The sequence below is a fragment of the Nannobrachium achirus genome, assembly GCF_963921795.1.
Source record: "Nannobrachium achirus genome assembly, chromosome: 18".
NCBI lineage: Eukaryota > Metazoa > Chordata > Actinopteri > Myctophiformes > Myctophidae > Nannobrachium > Nannobrachium achirus.
This window is the reverse complement of record NC_137825.1, coordinates 45,608,346-45,624,921: the sequence shown is the minus strand read 5'-3', so window position 1 is coordinate 45,624,921 and position 16,576 is coordinate 45,608,346. Positions and strand designations below refer to the sequence as shown.

Below are 16,576 nucleotides of genomic sequence, written 5' to 3'. Positions count from 1 at the left end.
ATTACTCACGCCATTTCTGTATTTGTCGCATTGCTAAGACGAAAAATGTATTATAGTAAATTTACCCCCATTGATTCCGGATGGGGACCCAAATGCATTTGGGTTCAAACAAGGATTGCTCCGCTCAATGTACTACAATCAATCTGACATTTATGCCGGTAGTGACACATCCATATGAAATCAGAAGGGGTGGCCCTGGGTGGGGCGCATCTGTGGCAACCTCCACACACTCACTCTCTGTCTGCCTGCGTGGAACGGATCGGAATGCTCTGAATGGAGAAACTCAGTCATCCTGACTCAGATAGGTGGTGGCCATATTTCATAGCGATATCAGGCTGCATTGACACAGTCTCAGGGCCAGCTGTAAATCCTGAAGCGGAGTCCACCTTGATTTACAGCCTTAATAGGGAGCTTTGCAAAGTTCGGGTTTTGCTGGTCAGCAGATGTTTGGTAACAAGAACAAGTAACACGAAGATAGATCATTTATAACAGTTAATCCTTTTTATCGGACCAGGGGGGAAATACCGTACTCATTTCATATACTTTCACTGTTTCACGTAACTGCCTTATCAAACATTAAGCCTAGACGGGGATTATGTGTCCACATAAGGGCTCCAACAGCTCATAAATAACGTCACTTTCGTGGCGAGTGCTCAAGGCGTAGCTGTGTGTCCCATCAACAGACTCATAAAACAGCTATTTGATACCGCATGTCACAGGTGCTGGTTTGTGTACCTATTGAGGCGTTTCGCTTTCATGTTTTTCATGCTTTTGTAATCGCACAAACTGTGCCGTAACAGGGTAGGTAACAGCTGTGAAAGCACGTCACCCTCCCCCCGATGTACATTTTCGAATCCTCCCCCACAATCACAGAATTGAGAGTATACTAGTATGGGCCAGGGGCGTCAATTGGGTATGGCAGGGGTATGCAGCTGCCGTACCCTGGGTCCAGGGGCGGAAATAAAAAGTTGCTTTTAAATATAAATCCATGAATGTCTCTTTGTCTATCTGTGCTGGTTATTATGTTTGTTAAATTGCAGTAAAATAACTACAAATGCAAAATTTAACAAAATGGTCACTTTAACAAGGTATTATAATTATATTCTCCACACTTGTATTCTCCCCATCTTGACAATATTCCCAGGTTCCGTAGGTCAGCTGCACAGGTGCAATACATTATTGTTAATTGTGGCAAGTTTACTAACATGCCAAGTTTACTTGAACAACTGTTCCAGGCTGCCATATCCAGCCCAAGAAACCGTAGAAACGGGGAAAAAAATAAATAAATTACGTCTTAAAACAAATGTATCATGCCTGACACCAGCCTGACACCAGTCATGTTGCCATACCTTAGCTTTTTCTGAACTGACACCACTGCTATGGGCATGTGTTTTTATGAAGTCAAACAACCTTATCTGCTGGCTAGAGGAAGGGCAGAGTTGGATAAAGGAGTATAAATCATAGAGTGCGCGCCGTGCACTTTTACAAAATCATGTTTTATCACCGTTTCTTCGTCGCATACACCGTCAGCAGTCAGGGACCCTAGACTTGGATGAACCTGCCATAATCATAATAAATGGATGAAATATGACTGGCAAAGTCCTTTTTATTCTTTTCTGCCAGAACTCAAAACTTTTAAAGTTCTTCGAGTTATTGCGACCGTCAGGTCGCAGTTACTATCAAAACCTCCACAAACTGTGAGTCCGTCCGTCAGTCAGTCCGTCCGTCAGTCTGTCTGTCACCCTTCATTGCACACTTTTGCCCTGCTCATATCTCCGCAACCGTTGCCCCGATCCATGCCAGATTTTGCACACACACTCCTTGCCTGCCAAACTACAACCCCCAAGGACCCCCAGAGCTCCAGGGACCCCCAGGTCCCTGGGGGACCCCCAGATGTAAAAAATGACCAAATGTGCAAAAATGACCAAATGACCACCCCAACGGGGCTGCTCACGGGGAATTCCCGGGGACCACCGACTCCTGGTGCTCCAGAACGGATGTAAAAGTGGTGGCGCCCCCAGTGGAGGACCCCCTGCCACTGCAGCGCACATAAAATGCCGTAACTCGGGCTAGGAGCGACCGGGAGAGCCGGGGCCGGTACCTATTCGTCCGCCTCGGCGGCGCGGAGACCCCACCCCTCATTTCTCACATGCCCCTCTTCTAGCGCCACCATGTGGCGGATTCTTGCAAAACACATTTTTGGACACTGCTCCTACAATTTTTGCCCTAAAATCACTGAAATCGGTACACAGTATGTCTACACTCATGTCATCAACATGGATCTGTCCCATATAGCGCCACCTTCAGGCCGACTTTTTAAAACACATTTTTGGACACTGCTCCTACAGATTTTGCCCTAAAATCACACAAATCGGTACACACTATGTCTACACTCAGCGCCACCATCAGGCCGATTTTTTTCAACCACATTTTTGGACACTGCTCCTACACATTTTGCCCTAAAATCACGCTGCGACCTGACAGTCGCTTATGTCCCGATTAGGGAGTCTTACTGGTTAATAGATATTCTTGTTGTCCGTGAGATTATTTAGGTCTTGTTTCCACCCTCTGGTTTTCCCAAAGCACCCCACTCATAAAATCAATGGTGTAAAGTAACTAAGTACTTTTATTGAAGTAATGTACTTAAGTACAATTTTGAGTTATTTGTACTTTACTTGAGTATTTCCAATTTCCAGTACTTTTACTTCTCCGCTCCACTACATCTCGGATCCAAATATTGTACTTTTACTCCACTACATTTATTTGAAAACTTTAGTTACGAGTTACTTTACAGATATAAATTATAATATTATAAAACATACATTAACCACTTGTAGCCCTATTTTATACGCGGAATTTTTGAAAATAGCAGATCTACAAGCTCAGAACGCGTCGCAATTGTGAGCTTGTAGATCTGCTATTTTCAATCATTTTGTACTTTTACTTTTGGTTCTTTAAGTACATTTTGATGACAATACTTTCGTACTTTTACTCAAGTACATTTTGAATTTGGTAGTTCTACTTGTAAGGGTGCCCTCACACCAAAATACCTATGAGAGTGGAATCCGCGTTCCGCCAATGCATTTCAATGATAAGGGAGCGTTTTTTGCAGAAATCCTCTGCTGGCATGAAACTGCTTCACTCTCATTGAAATGCATTGGCTAAATGCGGATTCCACTCTCATAGGTACTTTGGTGTGTGTGGGCACCCTAACAAATCAAATGCTACCCTAGTAAACCTTTTTTAGTGATGTGTAACAACTATATAACTATAACTTTGTTGGCCTGTGTGTGTGCACCTGCAGTGGAACAGAACGTGCTGAGATTTAGAAGTCAACCATATCTTCTGTTGACATTTTTACACCTCAGTTCTCACACCTCGTTACCGTGGAGAGGAAAACCTGCAGGTGTTTGTTCTGTGTTCACATTGTAGCCTCTCTCTTAGTGGCGTCAGTTCAGAAAAAGCTAAGGTATGGCAACATGACTGGTGTCTTGCACGCCCGCGAAGACACCAGTCATGTTGCCATACCTTAGCAACAGGCATGATACATTTTTTTTAAGAAGTACATTTTATTTCATTTTTATTTTTTCGGTTGTTCAAGTGCAGCTAAACTTGACATGTTAACAATAATGCATTGCACCTGTGCAGCTGACCTGCAGAACCTGGGAATATAATATTTTGTCAAGATGGGGAGAATACAAGTGTGGAGAATATAATTATAATACCTTGTTAAAGTGACCATTATGTAACATTTTGCATTTGTAGTTATTTTACTGTAATTTAACAACATATTAACTAGAACAGATAGACAAAGAGACATTCATGGATTTATATTTAAAAGTAACTTTTATTTTCCCCCCTGGGGATGGCAGCTGCATACCCCTGCCATACCCAATTGACGCCCCTGCTCTCTCTCTCTCTCTCTCTCTCTCTCTCTCTCTCTCTCTCTCTCTCTCTCTCTTTCTCTCTCTCTCTCTCTCTCTGTCTCTCTCTCTTTCTGTCAACTCATTCCTTCCCAACTTACATAAGGCCCAGTTTCTCCTCAAGTTGTTTATTTGACAGACTTTTAAGTGGTTGCATGACAGATGTGTGCTATACCATCCGTCAGGGATATCGGGCCATCACGTTTACATTTCAGGCATTTCACCGGCGCTCTTATCGGAATCTTTCAAAAACAACGGCATGCTCCCCCACACACTCACCTTTCTCTGCTTTATCTATCCTCAACGCTTCATCAGGAAAATCTATCCTGATGCCCTGACCAAGGTGAAACATAGAAAAGTGTGCACGGGAGTATGCCGTTCTTTTTTTAAAGATATGTTTTGGGGCTTTTTCTGTCTTTATTGATAGGTATTAGGGCTGGGATGCGATAAAACATTTTAATCTAATTAATTACAGGCTCTGTGATGAATTAATCACAATTAATCGCATTTTAATCGCACATCGATATTTGACCTGAGAAGCATCTTTATTCAAGTAAAACACATTTTGTTGTACGAGTGAATCAACAAGTGAGTTTTTTAAATCTAAATTTCGCATCCACTGGGCCAAGCAAAGCACTCTGATCGGCTACTTCTCCCTTTGCGTTGTTGTCTCTTCTTGGTTGGTGCATCGCTATGATCGGTATGCCTGAAACTGAAGGTTCTGTGGTGCAAAAACTAAGTGTGATTAAAATGCGTTATTTATTTTAATCACGTACATTTTCTGTAATTAATTAATCGCAATTAATCAGTCAAAGTCCCAGCCTTAATAGGTATACAGTAGGTCGACAGGCAATGGGGAGAGAGATGGGGGGGTGACACACAGCAAAGGTCGTCGGGGTCGGGACTCGAACCTGCAACGCGCTGTCAGGCCGGATTACCTAGCCTCGTAAACCAGACTCTTCCTGCCTTCATTCGAACAGAAGATGGGAGGAGTCAGTTTACTAGGCTACAGATTACCACCAGTGGTGTAAAGTAACTAAGTACATTTACTTAAGTACTGTACTTAAGTACACTTTTGAGTTATTTGTACTTTACTTGAGTAATTCCAATTTCCAATACTTTAACTTCAACTCCACTACATCTCGGATCCAAATTTTGTACTTTTACCACTACATTTATTTCAAAACTTTAGTTACTAGTTACTTCATACATTTTTATTATTATTACAAAACATACATTAACCACTTCGGGCGTATATATACCGGTACATTTGGCCATTTGAAAATAGCCGATCTACAAGCTCACAAAAAAGATTTTTATACATTTGATAACTTGAAATGGGACATTCTGCACAATGAGTATATACTTTTGGTACTTTTAGTACATTTTGATACCAATACTTTTGTACTTTTACTCAAGTAAATGTTGAATACAGGACTTCTACTTGTAACAGAGTACATCTACATTGCAGTATTGCTACTTTTACTAAAGAATCCTTTTCTTTAGTAAAACCTTTTACACCACTGTTACCAGGTGCCTGCCTGGACCACTAGCCTGTGGCCCAGGCCAGTATGCAGTTTTTTTTTCCAAGTTATTTTACTCCCAGCACCACAACCATGTTTGAGAGTGTGCATGTTGATCTCTCCTTGCACTCTTATCCAAAGCACCTTGCAGGGACATGCTGGCCATTGGGAAAAGCGGGACAATCCCATATGGCCTCCCAAACGGCCGGTTCATTCCCGGCCGGTCCAGGCCGGCCATTAGGAAAAAATTAAAAATAAAATGTCGGCCTTCGTTCCATTTTGGGGGCTGGGTGGACAACAAAGTAAATCGTCACTGACGGGCAGAAACCTCGTATCTCCAAGTTTCAAATTTGTACATTTTTTCGCAAAGCAAAGCCCTGCTTCATCATACAAGGCCGTCGCACAAAAGTAGTGAAAACAGCAGATCTACAAGCACACAACGCCTCGCACGTGTGCTTGTAGATCGGCTGAATCAGGGGCTTGTAGATCGGCTGAATCAGGGGCCCAGCATGTCCCTGGCAGTGGCACCTTGTGACAACACGGGGAGACATCTTGCTCAGGGCCAGGGCCGCACGAGACATTTTCCACAGACAAAATGTACAACTAATGACAAAATGTGGCTCTCGTTCTTGTGCCTCATATCTTTCATATCTGCTATTGTTGTTCTTATCTGTTCTCTTTGTCTGTTATGCATGACTGCATTAGCTGCCATGGCGACAAAATCGCTCCTGTGGGATCAATAAAGGTTTCTCCGTCTATCTATCTAAGAGTCTGTGACCTTCTGATTCCCCCATGGCCTCTCTACTACAGGGTGTCACAAGGGGGGGGGGGGGACTGAGTTACTAGGGCCCAAGGTGGAGGGGCCCTAATTATTTTACACTTTAGCCATTGAAAAATAGCAGATCTGCTATTTTTTAAACGTCGTGAAAATGTGTGCAAATCTTAAATAAAATTTTTGTAACTCAAATTTTGCGTCTGGGGGGTCCCTGGAACTAAATATTTTGAGATGGGTGTCCGTGTCCAAATACACATCATTTTGGGGGTCCTTGGGGGCACCACTGACATAGAAACATGGGTTTTTCAAAAGACCTTAGAAGGATTTTGAAGATATTTATAGAATCGGGTGAAGAATATTCAAAGACTTGCTGCAAGTCTTTGAATATTTTTCCAAGTCCAAGTCACTTGCACACATTTTCACGAGTTTTTCAAAAAATAGCAGATCTACAAGCTCTCAGCTTGGCACTCGGTGCCGCGCTGTGAGCTTGTATATCTGCTATTTTTCAATAGTCAAAGCATTAAATAGTGCGTAATGATGTGTTCCCAATCTAAATGGGTTAGAACGTTCATGGGGGGCCCACAGTGAATCCTTGTACCCAGGGCCCAGAATTTGGTGGGACACCCCTGCTATCCTCTACTACAGCCGGAGGCCAGAACCATAGTGTTATAACAAGGTCCCTGGGATCCCAGAATGATCGACCGCGCCGGTACATTTCATCGCCCTCGAGCAAGGCTGTTACGCATCTTAAACCCCCCAGAGGACATAGTCACAGGCAGTGGTGTAAAGTAACAAGTAACATTTACTCAAGTACTGTACTTAAGTTCAATTCTGAAGTATTTGTACTTTACTTGAGCATTTCCAATTTCCAATACTTTCACTTCTACTCCACTACTCAACACTCGGATCCAAATATTGTACTTTTACTCCACACATTTTTTTTAAACTCTAGTTACTAGTTACTTGCCCTCACAATGCGCCGCGATGCGACGCATTGTGAGCTTGTAGATCGGCTATTTTCAAGATTTGTATGCAATTTGTGAAACTTTCAACTTGTGAAATGGGACATACTGCACAATGACTATACTTTTACTTTTGGTACTTTAAAGCTATACTGTGTAAGATGCCCAACTAGTGGTCATTAGCCCTATAGCAAACCGCGGTCGCGTCCGCGTCTTTCGGCCGTTTTTCGTACCTTCAGACCCCCGCGTCTGCCTCCACCTCGCTGAGATCTATCTTTAGAGGGGTCCCTTGTTCCTGTGCGTTCAGTAATTCCAGAGATACGGACTCCTTCACCCTGCCTGGTAGGCGAAATTACCTAGAGACGGGATGGTACAAACGGGTGACAACAAATATGGCAGCCATAGCGACCCCACTACAAGATGCGCTGTGATTGGCCGGCAGTTGTATAACCCTCGCTGTGATTGGCCGGTAGTGTGATGACGCAATTTTGGCGCGAGATCCGGTCCCCGGCAAGGATCACAGTTTACATATATAGAGAAGGCTTTACAGGCTGAAATTCACGGCGCGGATCTTCTAAAACTTTTGTGATTTAATAGTTAGGAGAATTTTAAGATTTGTTTTATAAAAAAAGTTACATAGTACAACTTTAAGTACATTTTTATTCCAATGCTTTTGTACGTTTTTAAAGTTGAATTTCAGACTTTTACTTGTAACGGAGTATAGGCTACTTCTACATTGCAGTATTGATACTTTTAGTGAAGTAAAGAATGTGAGTACTTTTTCCACCACTGCCCAGAGGTGATACTCGCAGGTGTACCGTTCTCCTCCCACACCCTCCTCCTCCTCCTCCTCCTCCTCGAACCTCTCCCAGTCCTCTCTCTCTGTCTGTTCCCCTCATGCGTGCAGTTTGTTGTTGGGGGGACCGTATAAACATCGCTGCACCGCTGCCTCCACCCCCCCCAAACGCCCCCCACCCACCCACCCGACCCGTTCCGCCTCGTCTGAGGCACAAAGGCAGCATTTACCAGTACGTTCTGTTTGACCTTCAGAGGGCAATGTTGTTGTAGCTGGACGCCGCAGTAGCGGACCTGCCGAGTGAAGCGGAGAGGCACGGCCCTCCGTTTCGCCACGGCAGAGCTGAGGTCGGTCCGTGTGTGCGTGTAAGGGCCAGGAGATATCACAGGGAAGTGAACTGCATGTGTACGTTGAGTCACGTCTCACTCACCGTGTGCGAGTGCGTGTGCGCGCGAGCGTGCGCGCGCGTGTGTGCGTGTGTGTGTGTGTGTGTGTGTGTGTGTGTGTGTGTGTGAGGTGAGGTAGGGCCAAAGTATATGTCAGGTGTATGTCAGGTCAAGTGTGTTTGTGTGTGTATATGTGAGAGAGATACATTTTTCATAAGCAGTTTTTTCTCAGTAGCATTAGCATTTCTTTTCTCGTTCAATTGTACGTACCTTCTTAGTTTTTCACTTGCTTTGACACTGTAAATACCCATATATTTCTCATGCCAGTAAAGCCCTTTGAATTGAATTGAATTGAGAGAGAGAGAGAGAGAGAGAGAGAAAGAGAGAGAGAGAGAGAGAGAGATTTTGTCGGCTCATACAGCATTGTGTGTCTGCTGGTGTCTGGGAGTGCGCCTGTGCTTGAGTACATATACGTGATTCATGAATATTGTTTGTTCGGAATATTTGGGTGGTGTTTTGTTGACATACTGTTCCTATTTTCACTTCCCGAAAGGGCCGAAATAATACTGCTGCATGGCAAGCCCTTTATGCCGCTCCTTCCATCACCTCCATAACCCTGTCAAAACACGACTACAGTGTCATACTGTAGGTGTTGAAAATCACCCCGTCCCCTCACCTTTCTGTTGCTTTATAGTTCATTCATTCACGCTCAATTCAGAGGCACAGATTGTCACTGTGAAAGTAAATGATACAATGTACAAATATAATAATAGCCTTTGACCGGCATGTTCTTTCAACAAGTCCTTTACTATAAACGAACAAAAAAGAATCTTATTTTTGTCCGGAATTTGACTTTTCTCACAGAAAAAAACTAAATTATATATCGTCACCGTCGGGCAGAAACCTTGTATCTCCAAGTTTCAAGTTTGTACGTTTTTCACCAAGTAAAGCCCTGCTTCATCATACAAGGTTGTCGCACAAATGTAGTGAAAACAGCCGATCTACAAGCACACAACATCTTGCAGATCTGCTGTTTTCACTAGTTTAGTTCATTTTTAAAATACAAGGTTTCCACCTTGTATTTCCTGAGTGTTCATTTATCCACTTCAACCCTGGTGTTCCAATTTTGGGCATGTCTTGTCTTTGTAGGCGAAAATGGAAAACAAAGCTTAGCTTTTTTTTTTTTAAATAGCAGATCTATAGCAGCTAACTTGATGACGCTTATGACTGTGTACCCATTCAACGCCCACAATGTGACACTGTCCAGATATGATGTACTCTTTCTTACAGTATGTGTGTGCTTTTACAGGCTTTTACCAGAACCTTGTCTGGCCTAGAGTAAACCCTATAGTCTAGATGTCACCCCATTGTGATCATAGAAGCACTATAAACTGTGCTGCTCTAATTGTCCCTTCTGTTTACAGTATTGACTGACTGGCTCCTATTGTCCACACATCATATGCCACTCATCTACCGTGTACTGGATTTGTGAATGGAGATTGTTCTGTATCTAACTGCACAATAACAGAGCATTCTGTAGGGGTTACTTATTCACAGCTGTTCAAATACTGTCTGGTTTGAAAGAGAAATGTGTCTGTGAAATATGTAAATCGTCTCTGTCGGGTGAAAACCCTGTATGTCCAAAACCGTTCGTTTTGCATTCATCATTTTAAAAATGACTTAAACTAGTGAAAACAGCAGATCTACAAGCACACAACGCCTCGCGCCGCGAGGCGTTGTGTGCTTGTAGATCTGCTGTTTTCACTACTTTTGTGCGACCGCCTTGTATGATGAAGCAGGGCTTTACTTTCCGAAAGAACGTACACATTTGAAACTTGGAGATACGAGGTTTCCGCTCGACAACGACGAAATGCTTGATGGGAAAAGAGATTATGTCTACACAGAAAATTGGAAATCGGGTGCCGGTGACAGAGACCTGTCTCAACTTGTGACAAATTGCGTTATCTCCCCAGTCAGCATCTTGTCATGCAAGGCTGGTGGTGACTGGTTGCCTGCTGTGTCCTGTTCATGTCTGCCACCTACATTTCGTCCCTTGGTGGGATTTGTGTCCCTGTTTGGCGCATAGTCAGAATCAGAATCAAGGGATTTTGATTTGGTTGGCTTTCCCACATAAGCCAATTGTAACGACTCAAAAAATATCAAAATATGGGATGTGTTCCACATGATCAGAATCCACGTCAGGTCTATATTATGGTGATATTGTATAGTACACAATAAAGATGCATATTGGGACTGCTCGTTTGCTCGTCTGAATTCCCAACGGTACCGTGCTGATAAAATGTGCGGAAGGAAAGAGACAAGTGGCAAACACTCTTATTCAGCAACTGCTCTTTAGCAAGGCACTTACGGGTAAGCTCAGTGGAACGTAATTCCTGTACAATAGGTGTGAATGTGTGTGTTGGTGCATTAATGGCAGCCATGCACAACAATGTGTTGTAGAGCACTGTTTCCCAAACATTGGGACCCAACATTTGCGTCGTGGTCGTGGACCAATTTTTATGGTGGCGAGTTTCCTGCATTTAAAAAAGTATTTCATAAATAAAAAATGTGTTTAATTTCCATAAATAAATAAAAACAACGTTCAAGAGCTCGTAGATCGTCTGTTTTCACAAGTTTGGGTCTCGGGCAAAAGTCTAATTCCTCTTTTGGGTCTTGAGCTGAAATGTTTGGGAACCACTGTTATAGAGGACCAGAATTCCCCCTGAATAACAGATTAGTTTTATTTTTGAACTAAAAATGTTGTCTCTGATGTTCCTTCTAGGTGTGGTTCTGGTGGACATCGCAGAGGTCCACATGAAACTCCAACAGGAGCTGGAGGACAATGTAAGTGACGTCGTTGAACTTTGCAACTCGACGAGCAATGTGCTCCACACACAGGAAGTGAATAGTAATCTACACTCAAATCCACAAATCCTTAGCATTTTGGCTCACCACAGGCATTTGCTGAAGGCAGGCACACACACACACACACGCAAGGACGTGCTGGGCCCCTGATTCAGCCCAGGAAAAAGAGTGCTATAGAGAGAGATCTCTCTCTATAGCGCTGCTGTTACTCAAAGATTTGCCATTTCAGATCATGACAAGTGACAACCCAGTGGGCCAATTACTGTACATGAGTTATATTTCGTCGTTGTCGGGTGGAAACCTTGTATGTCCAAAACCGTTTGTTTTGTACCGCGAGGCGTTGTATGCTTGTATATCTGCTGTTTTCACTACCTTTGTGCAACGGCCTTATATGATGAAGCAGGGCTTTGCTTTGTGAAAAAATGTATACATTTGAAACTTGGAGATACAAGGTTTCTGCCTGACAGTGACGATTTACTTTGTTGGCCGCCCAGCCCCCAAAATGGAACAAAAGTCGTAATTTTATTTTAAATTCTTTCCTAATGGCCGGCCTGGACCGGCCAGGAATGAACCGGCCGTTCGGGAGTTGTCCCGCTTTTCCCAATGGCCAGCACGTCCCTGCACACACGCACACACACACACACACACACACACACACACACACACACACACACACACACACACGCGTGCGCGCACACTGCGTGGCAGTCATGTCATCAGAAAACACCTTTGGAATTCACTCGGCACAGCAACGCTTGCCAGTTGCCTTGTCTTCCGGCCAATTATCATTTGTATAATTAAAGATATTCTTTTTGCCATTACATTTGTCTTTACATACTTAAAGGATTCAACTCGGTCAATTAAAACATTCTTCTCGGGTCGCATGGCCTCGGTAACCTTGTTGTGGTAGCTCATGCCTTTTGTGTTCACGGTTTTTGCATTGTTGTGGCGAAAAAGGGAAAGTCTGACGAGCAAAGAGCGGTGTGACCGCATTTCAGTGCCTCGAGTGAGACGTTTTGAATGAGCAGAGGACTGCATGGTGAAGTGAAGGCAATGTGCAATTAACTGCAGATACAAATACAGCCCCTAAATTAGTGAGATGGGAAGACACTGCTGTACGTGGTCTTGGAAGAAACAAGTTGTTTAATTTAATTTCATATTCACTCTGCCTCGCATGCACTCAACCACACTTTCACCATTATGAAGCAATTATTAGTTGACCCTGTTAGTTGACCGGTGTCCCCCATGGCTTTACACTAGCAGCTAGCCTTAGATTAAGACGCTCGTAGACCACTTCCGCATGTTCATTCTTTTTTTACACGCTACAAGTCTTAGGGAACAGTCAGACAGTGTCACGGTGAGAGGCAGGATTGTAGGACCCAGTAGCAGAACACACAGGCAGGAGCAGAGAAGGTCAAATATATAATGATTTATTCTTCAAACTACATGGAACATAACAGGACTACGACATAACACCACCCATCACATCATCTAAGACCTAGCAAGGAACCCATTCAACTGAGGGGTTTATATAGACAGTCTAACAGGACACAGGTGAGCAACAAGGACAATTAACACATGATTGGCTAGGACTGAACAAGACACAGGTGAACTATAATTACAATGACATAAGTGAATAGCTCTTACCCTGGACTCTGATAGAGGCTTAAGACGCTTGTAGCGTGTAAAAAAATCACTGTGTTAAGTGCGCTACGAGCGTCTTAATCTAAGGCTACACTAGCAACTATATTTTTGTCCATATCTAAATTTCTTTGCCTTTTCTTACTATTTTGAAAAACATTTAAAAATACTTCAAATAGCCAATCTACATCGACATGTTGTGAGCTTGTTGATCAGCTATTTGAAATATATTTGAAAAAATTCAAAAGAGTAAAAAAAGGCAAAAAGGTTTTGGGATAAGTCATGGACGAAAATAGAGAACCTAGGTCTATTCCTTTTCCCTCTCAACACCTCTCTTCGCCCCAAAATAGCCGATCTACCAGCTCACGATGCTTCATAATCCAACGCGTTGTGAGCTTGTAGAGCTGCTATTCCAGCTGAACGTTCGCCCCACAATAGGGATGCTAGGGTTCATGCGGTTACGTTCTGTCTTATCTGCGATAGGGGAAAGTTGTAAATCTTTAACCTTAGCGGGCCGATAAGGCAGCCAGGCCTACACTCAGGAGCCCATTATCGCACATTCCACCTCCCACGCTCCGTTCTAGTTATCATAATGTCCCCATCATGCCATGTGACTGCACTGTATACACACACCATGGGCACATCAGCCCATGGAGGTTGTTGAAGGATGTCGGATTTGAGCCTGGTGGTATTTTGATGTTGTTTCTATTACAGTACAAGAGGTTCCACAGGGAGATTGTCACCGAGCTGGAGAAGAAGACAGAGATGGATATAAAATACATGAACGTAAGTGACGGATGGCATGAGGCTCGATTTACAGTTGAAATACATGAACGTACGTAAATGATGGATGGTATGGGGCTCAATCCAGAGCGACTTGAGAATCCAGGGGCTGATAATATTCTTTTATTCTTCATTCTGAGCATCCCTCAATCCCTCCCTCCCTCCCTCCCTCCATCCACCCAACTGTTCATCCCTCCGTTTCTTCATCCATCCCTTACACCAGGGGTCTTCAACGTTTTCAGGCCAAGGACCCCTTAGTTGAGAGAGAGATGAAGCAGGGACCCCCACAACCCTTTCATATAGATTCCATATATTTTTCATTGTTTGACAGCACGATCATCAGTGTATTTTGGATTCATGTCAATTCGTGTTTTCAGATATTTAACCACTTGAGCCGTCAATATTTAATAAACTTGACCTTTCGCTGCTCTGCTCTTTTTCCCCTCTACACCGAACAAAATGACGAAAATAGCCGATCTACAAGCTCACAACGCCTCGCAGCGCGAGGCGTTGTGAGCTTGTAGATCTGCTATTTTTGGCTAAAGTTCTCAGAATATGGACGCTAGGGTTCAAATCGTTAATATAAGAAATTAGTATTATCACACAAAGATTCGGAGGACCCCCTGTAGTAACTCCGACCGGACCCCCTGTTGAAAACCCTTGCCTTACACATTCTATTGTTGTCTGTTCTCTGTGTGTGATGTCGGATGTGTCCCCCCCCCCCCCCCTCCTCTCGTAGGCCACGTTCAAGCGCTACCAGTCAGAACACAAGGTGAAGCAGGAGTCCCTGGAGCGCTCTCAGGCAGACCTGAAGAAGCTGAGGCGGAAGAGCCAGGGGAAACACGCTTCCAAGTACGAGATCAAAGAGAACGAGGTGAGAGGGACACGCGCACCGCCCTGGAACATGTTGTATGAGAATGAGATGACATGACATGAGGTGAGGTGAGGTGAGGTGAGGTGAGGTGAGATGAGAGACCCCCACTTCAATCATGGGGAAGGGCATGTTTGTGCGAAAGCCATCTCGAGGGAAAGGCTCGCTCAACTCAAGGACAGGTCTGGGAAGGTTCAGGATATATTGGGAGCGCGCTGGCAGGCCTTCGTCAGTATTAGTGTAATCTGGGAACCCATCGTCAAAGAAAGGGCAACACCTATCGACTCTGAGGCTGTCTCGAGAGATTAGTATTAGTGCACTAAGGTGCCCTCCACACTAGACGCGGTCACCGCCTCCTAGCAATTCATTTTCAATGAGAGGCGGGCGGCTTTTTTCGGATCCTAGTCCACAGCAGCGGTCCTGTAGGTGAGTTTGCATGGTCCTGTAGGTGAGTTTTTGTGTACGTCTTGGGTGGGAGCTGCACTACCGTATGTTTTTTTGGCACATTGTACATTCCTTTCTGTGTGAAAGCCATGTCATCTAGCACGCAGCATCCTGCTGTCACTGAGATTAGTCCATGGATGTTCTATGATCGGATCCTAGCGCAGGTGCGGACTAAACCATTTGTATGGGGGCACGGGACTTGAGTGACAGTGGACCTCCAATTTTATGGATGACAAATTCAGACTATATTGATTTATGCATGCAACGTCTTCTAACTGAGCATGAGATGGTTGTGTGCCATCATATTCATGCCAATGAAGAGTTTGACAAGCATAGTTCTCAGGCAGTGTTGAGAATTCCCAACGACACAAAGCTCTTCTGCCGCTTGCATACCATCGGATTTAATAAAGGAAGCGGCGAGGAACAAGACGTGTATATTTTCTGAAACTCCTCATTATGCTGGTGTATTGTGATACTAAAGGCAAACTGGTATTCACTAGTGTTATTAGTGACTATGGGTGTCAAGGCTGTGCATACAGAAGCAACCCCCACCAATGAGAGACCTCCTGATTAAGTAAGGACCATCTTTGATAAATAGAGGGGTATCTGAGTTATGTATTTCATTGCAAGATTGACGTGACATACTGAAGGGATTCTTTCGATCTTAACATTTACTAGTAAAGGGACAATGACACACGAACGCACTGGAGCAGGGGGACCCAGGGGACACAACGCCTTAAGCCAACGTTAGATTCTTTTTGTTCATGTTAAATGGAGTAAATCCATAGCATTTTGGCCCACGGCAGGCATTTGCTGAAGGCACACACACACACGCACACACATACACACACACGCACGCACGCACGCACGCACGCACGCACGCACGCACGCACACACACACACACACACACACACACACACACACACACACACACACACACACACACACACACACACACACACACACTGGACAAATGAAAACAAATACATGCATGGCAGCACTCACATGCACTTGTAAACAGTAACACAGGCACCGCAAGGCTGATAAGATCCAGGCCGATTGGGGGGCAGGCAAAGTGACTTTAATCTTTTCCAAATAGAGGGTCCGATGGTTTCACTGTTGCAAGCTAATTGTGATGGAGACTCACTGTCGAGCGAACAACATACACACTGTTGACTTTGAAGTATTTTACTATAGCTAGCGTTATCATGGTGTTTGCTCGCATAGATTTAGGGTCCTTAGTGGCTGGCATGGGTGGCATACTGTCTAGAGAGAACATACGATGAATTCCACGTAAGAGTCCTTCGACCATGGTGGCCATTTCGGTCTTACGTCATAGTGGGGGATATTTGCTTACCATTTGATCATTGTTTTTAACTGCACAAGCACTTTGCAACACTGTTACAAAAAGTGCTATACAAATAAAGTGTATTATTATATTATAACTATCATGGCCGTGTTTAGGGCTGTCACAATTATTACATAATCGTCTAAACGCAATTATTTGATATAATCGCGATTATTTTTCATAATCCTCATAATCGTTTCCATGTTGAAAAATGTTCATATATTTTAGAAAAGTAAAACATTGTGGAAATAGCAGATC

At 43.8% G+C, this 16,576-nt stretch overlaps 1 protein-coding gene across 1 annotated transcript in view; it reads left to right on the top strand.

The window, feature by feature from the left end:
• The window catches only part of baiap2l1a (BAR/IMD domain containing adaptor protein 2 like 1a), a gene marked incomplete at its 3' end in the record, with an annotated part of 45,589 nt that overhangs the window by 9,888 nt on the left and 19,125 nt on the right, over window positions 1-16,576 (top strand). The window contains exons 4-6 of the mRNA XM_080747101.1: window positions 11,148-11,209; window positions 13,586-13,657; window positions 14,394-14,528. Of these exons, the coding sequence (XP_080603227.1) occupies window positions 11,148-11,209; window positions 13,586-13,657; window positions 14,394-14,528 (269 nt within the window). The remainder of the gene's footprint in view (window positions 1-11,147; window positions 11,210-13,585; window positions 13,658-14,393; window positions 14,529-16,576) is intronic.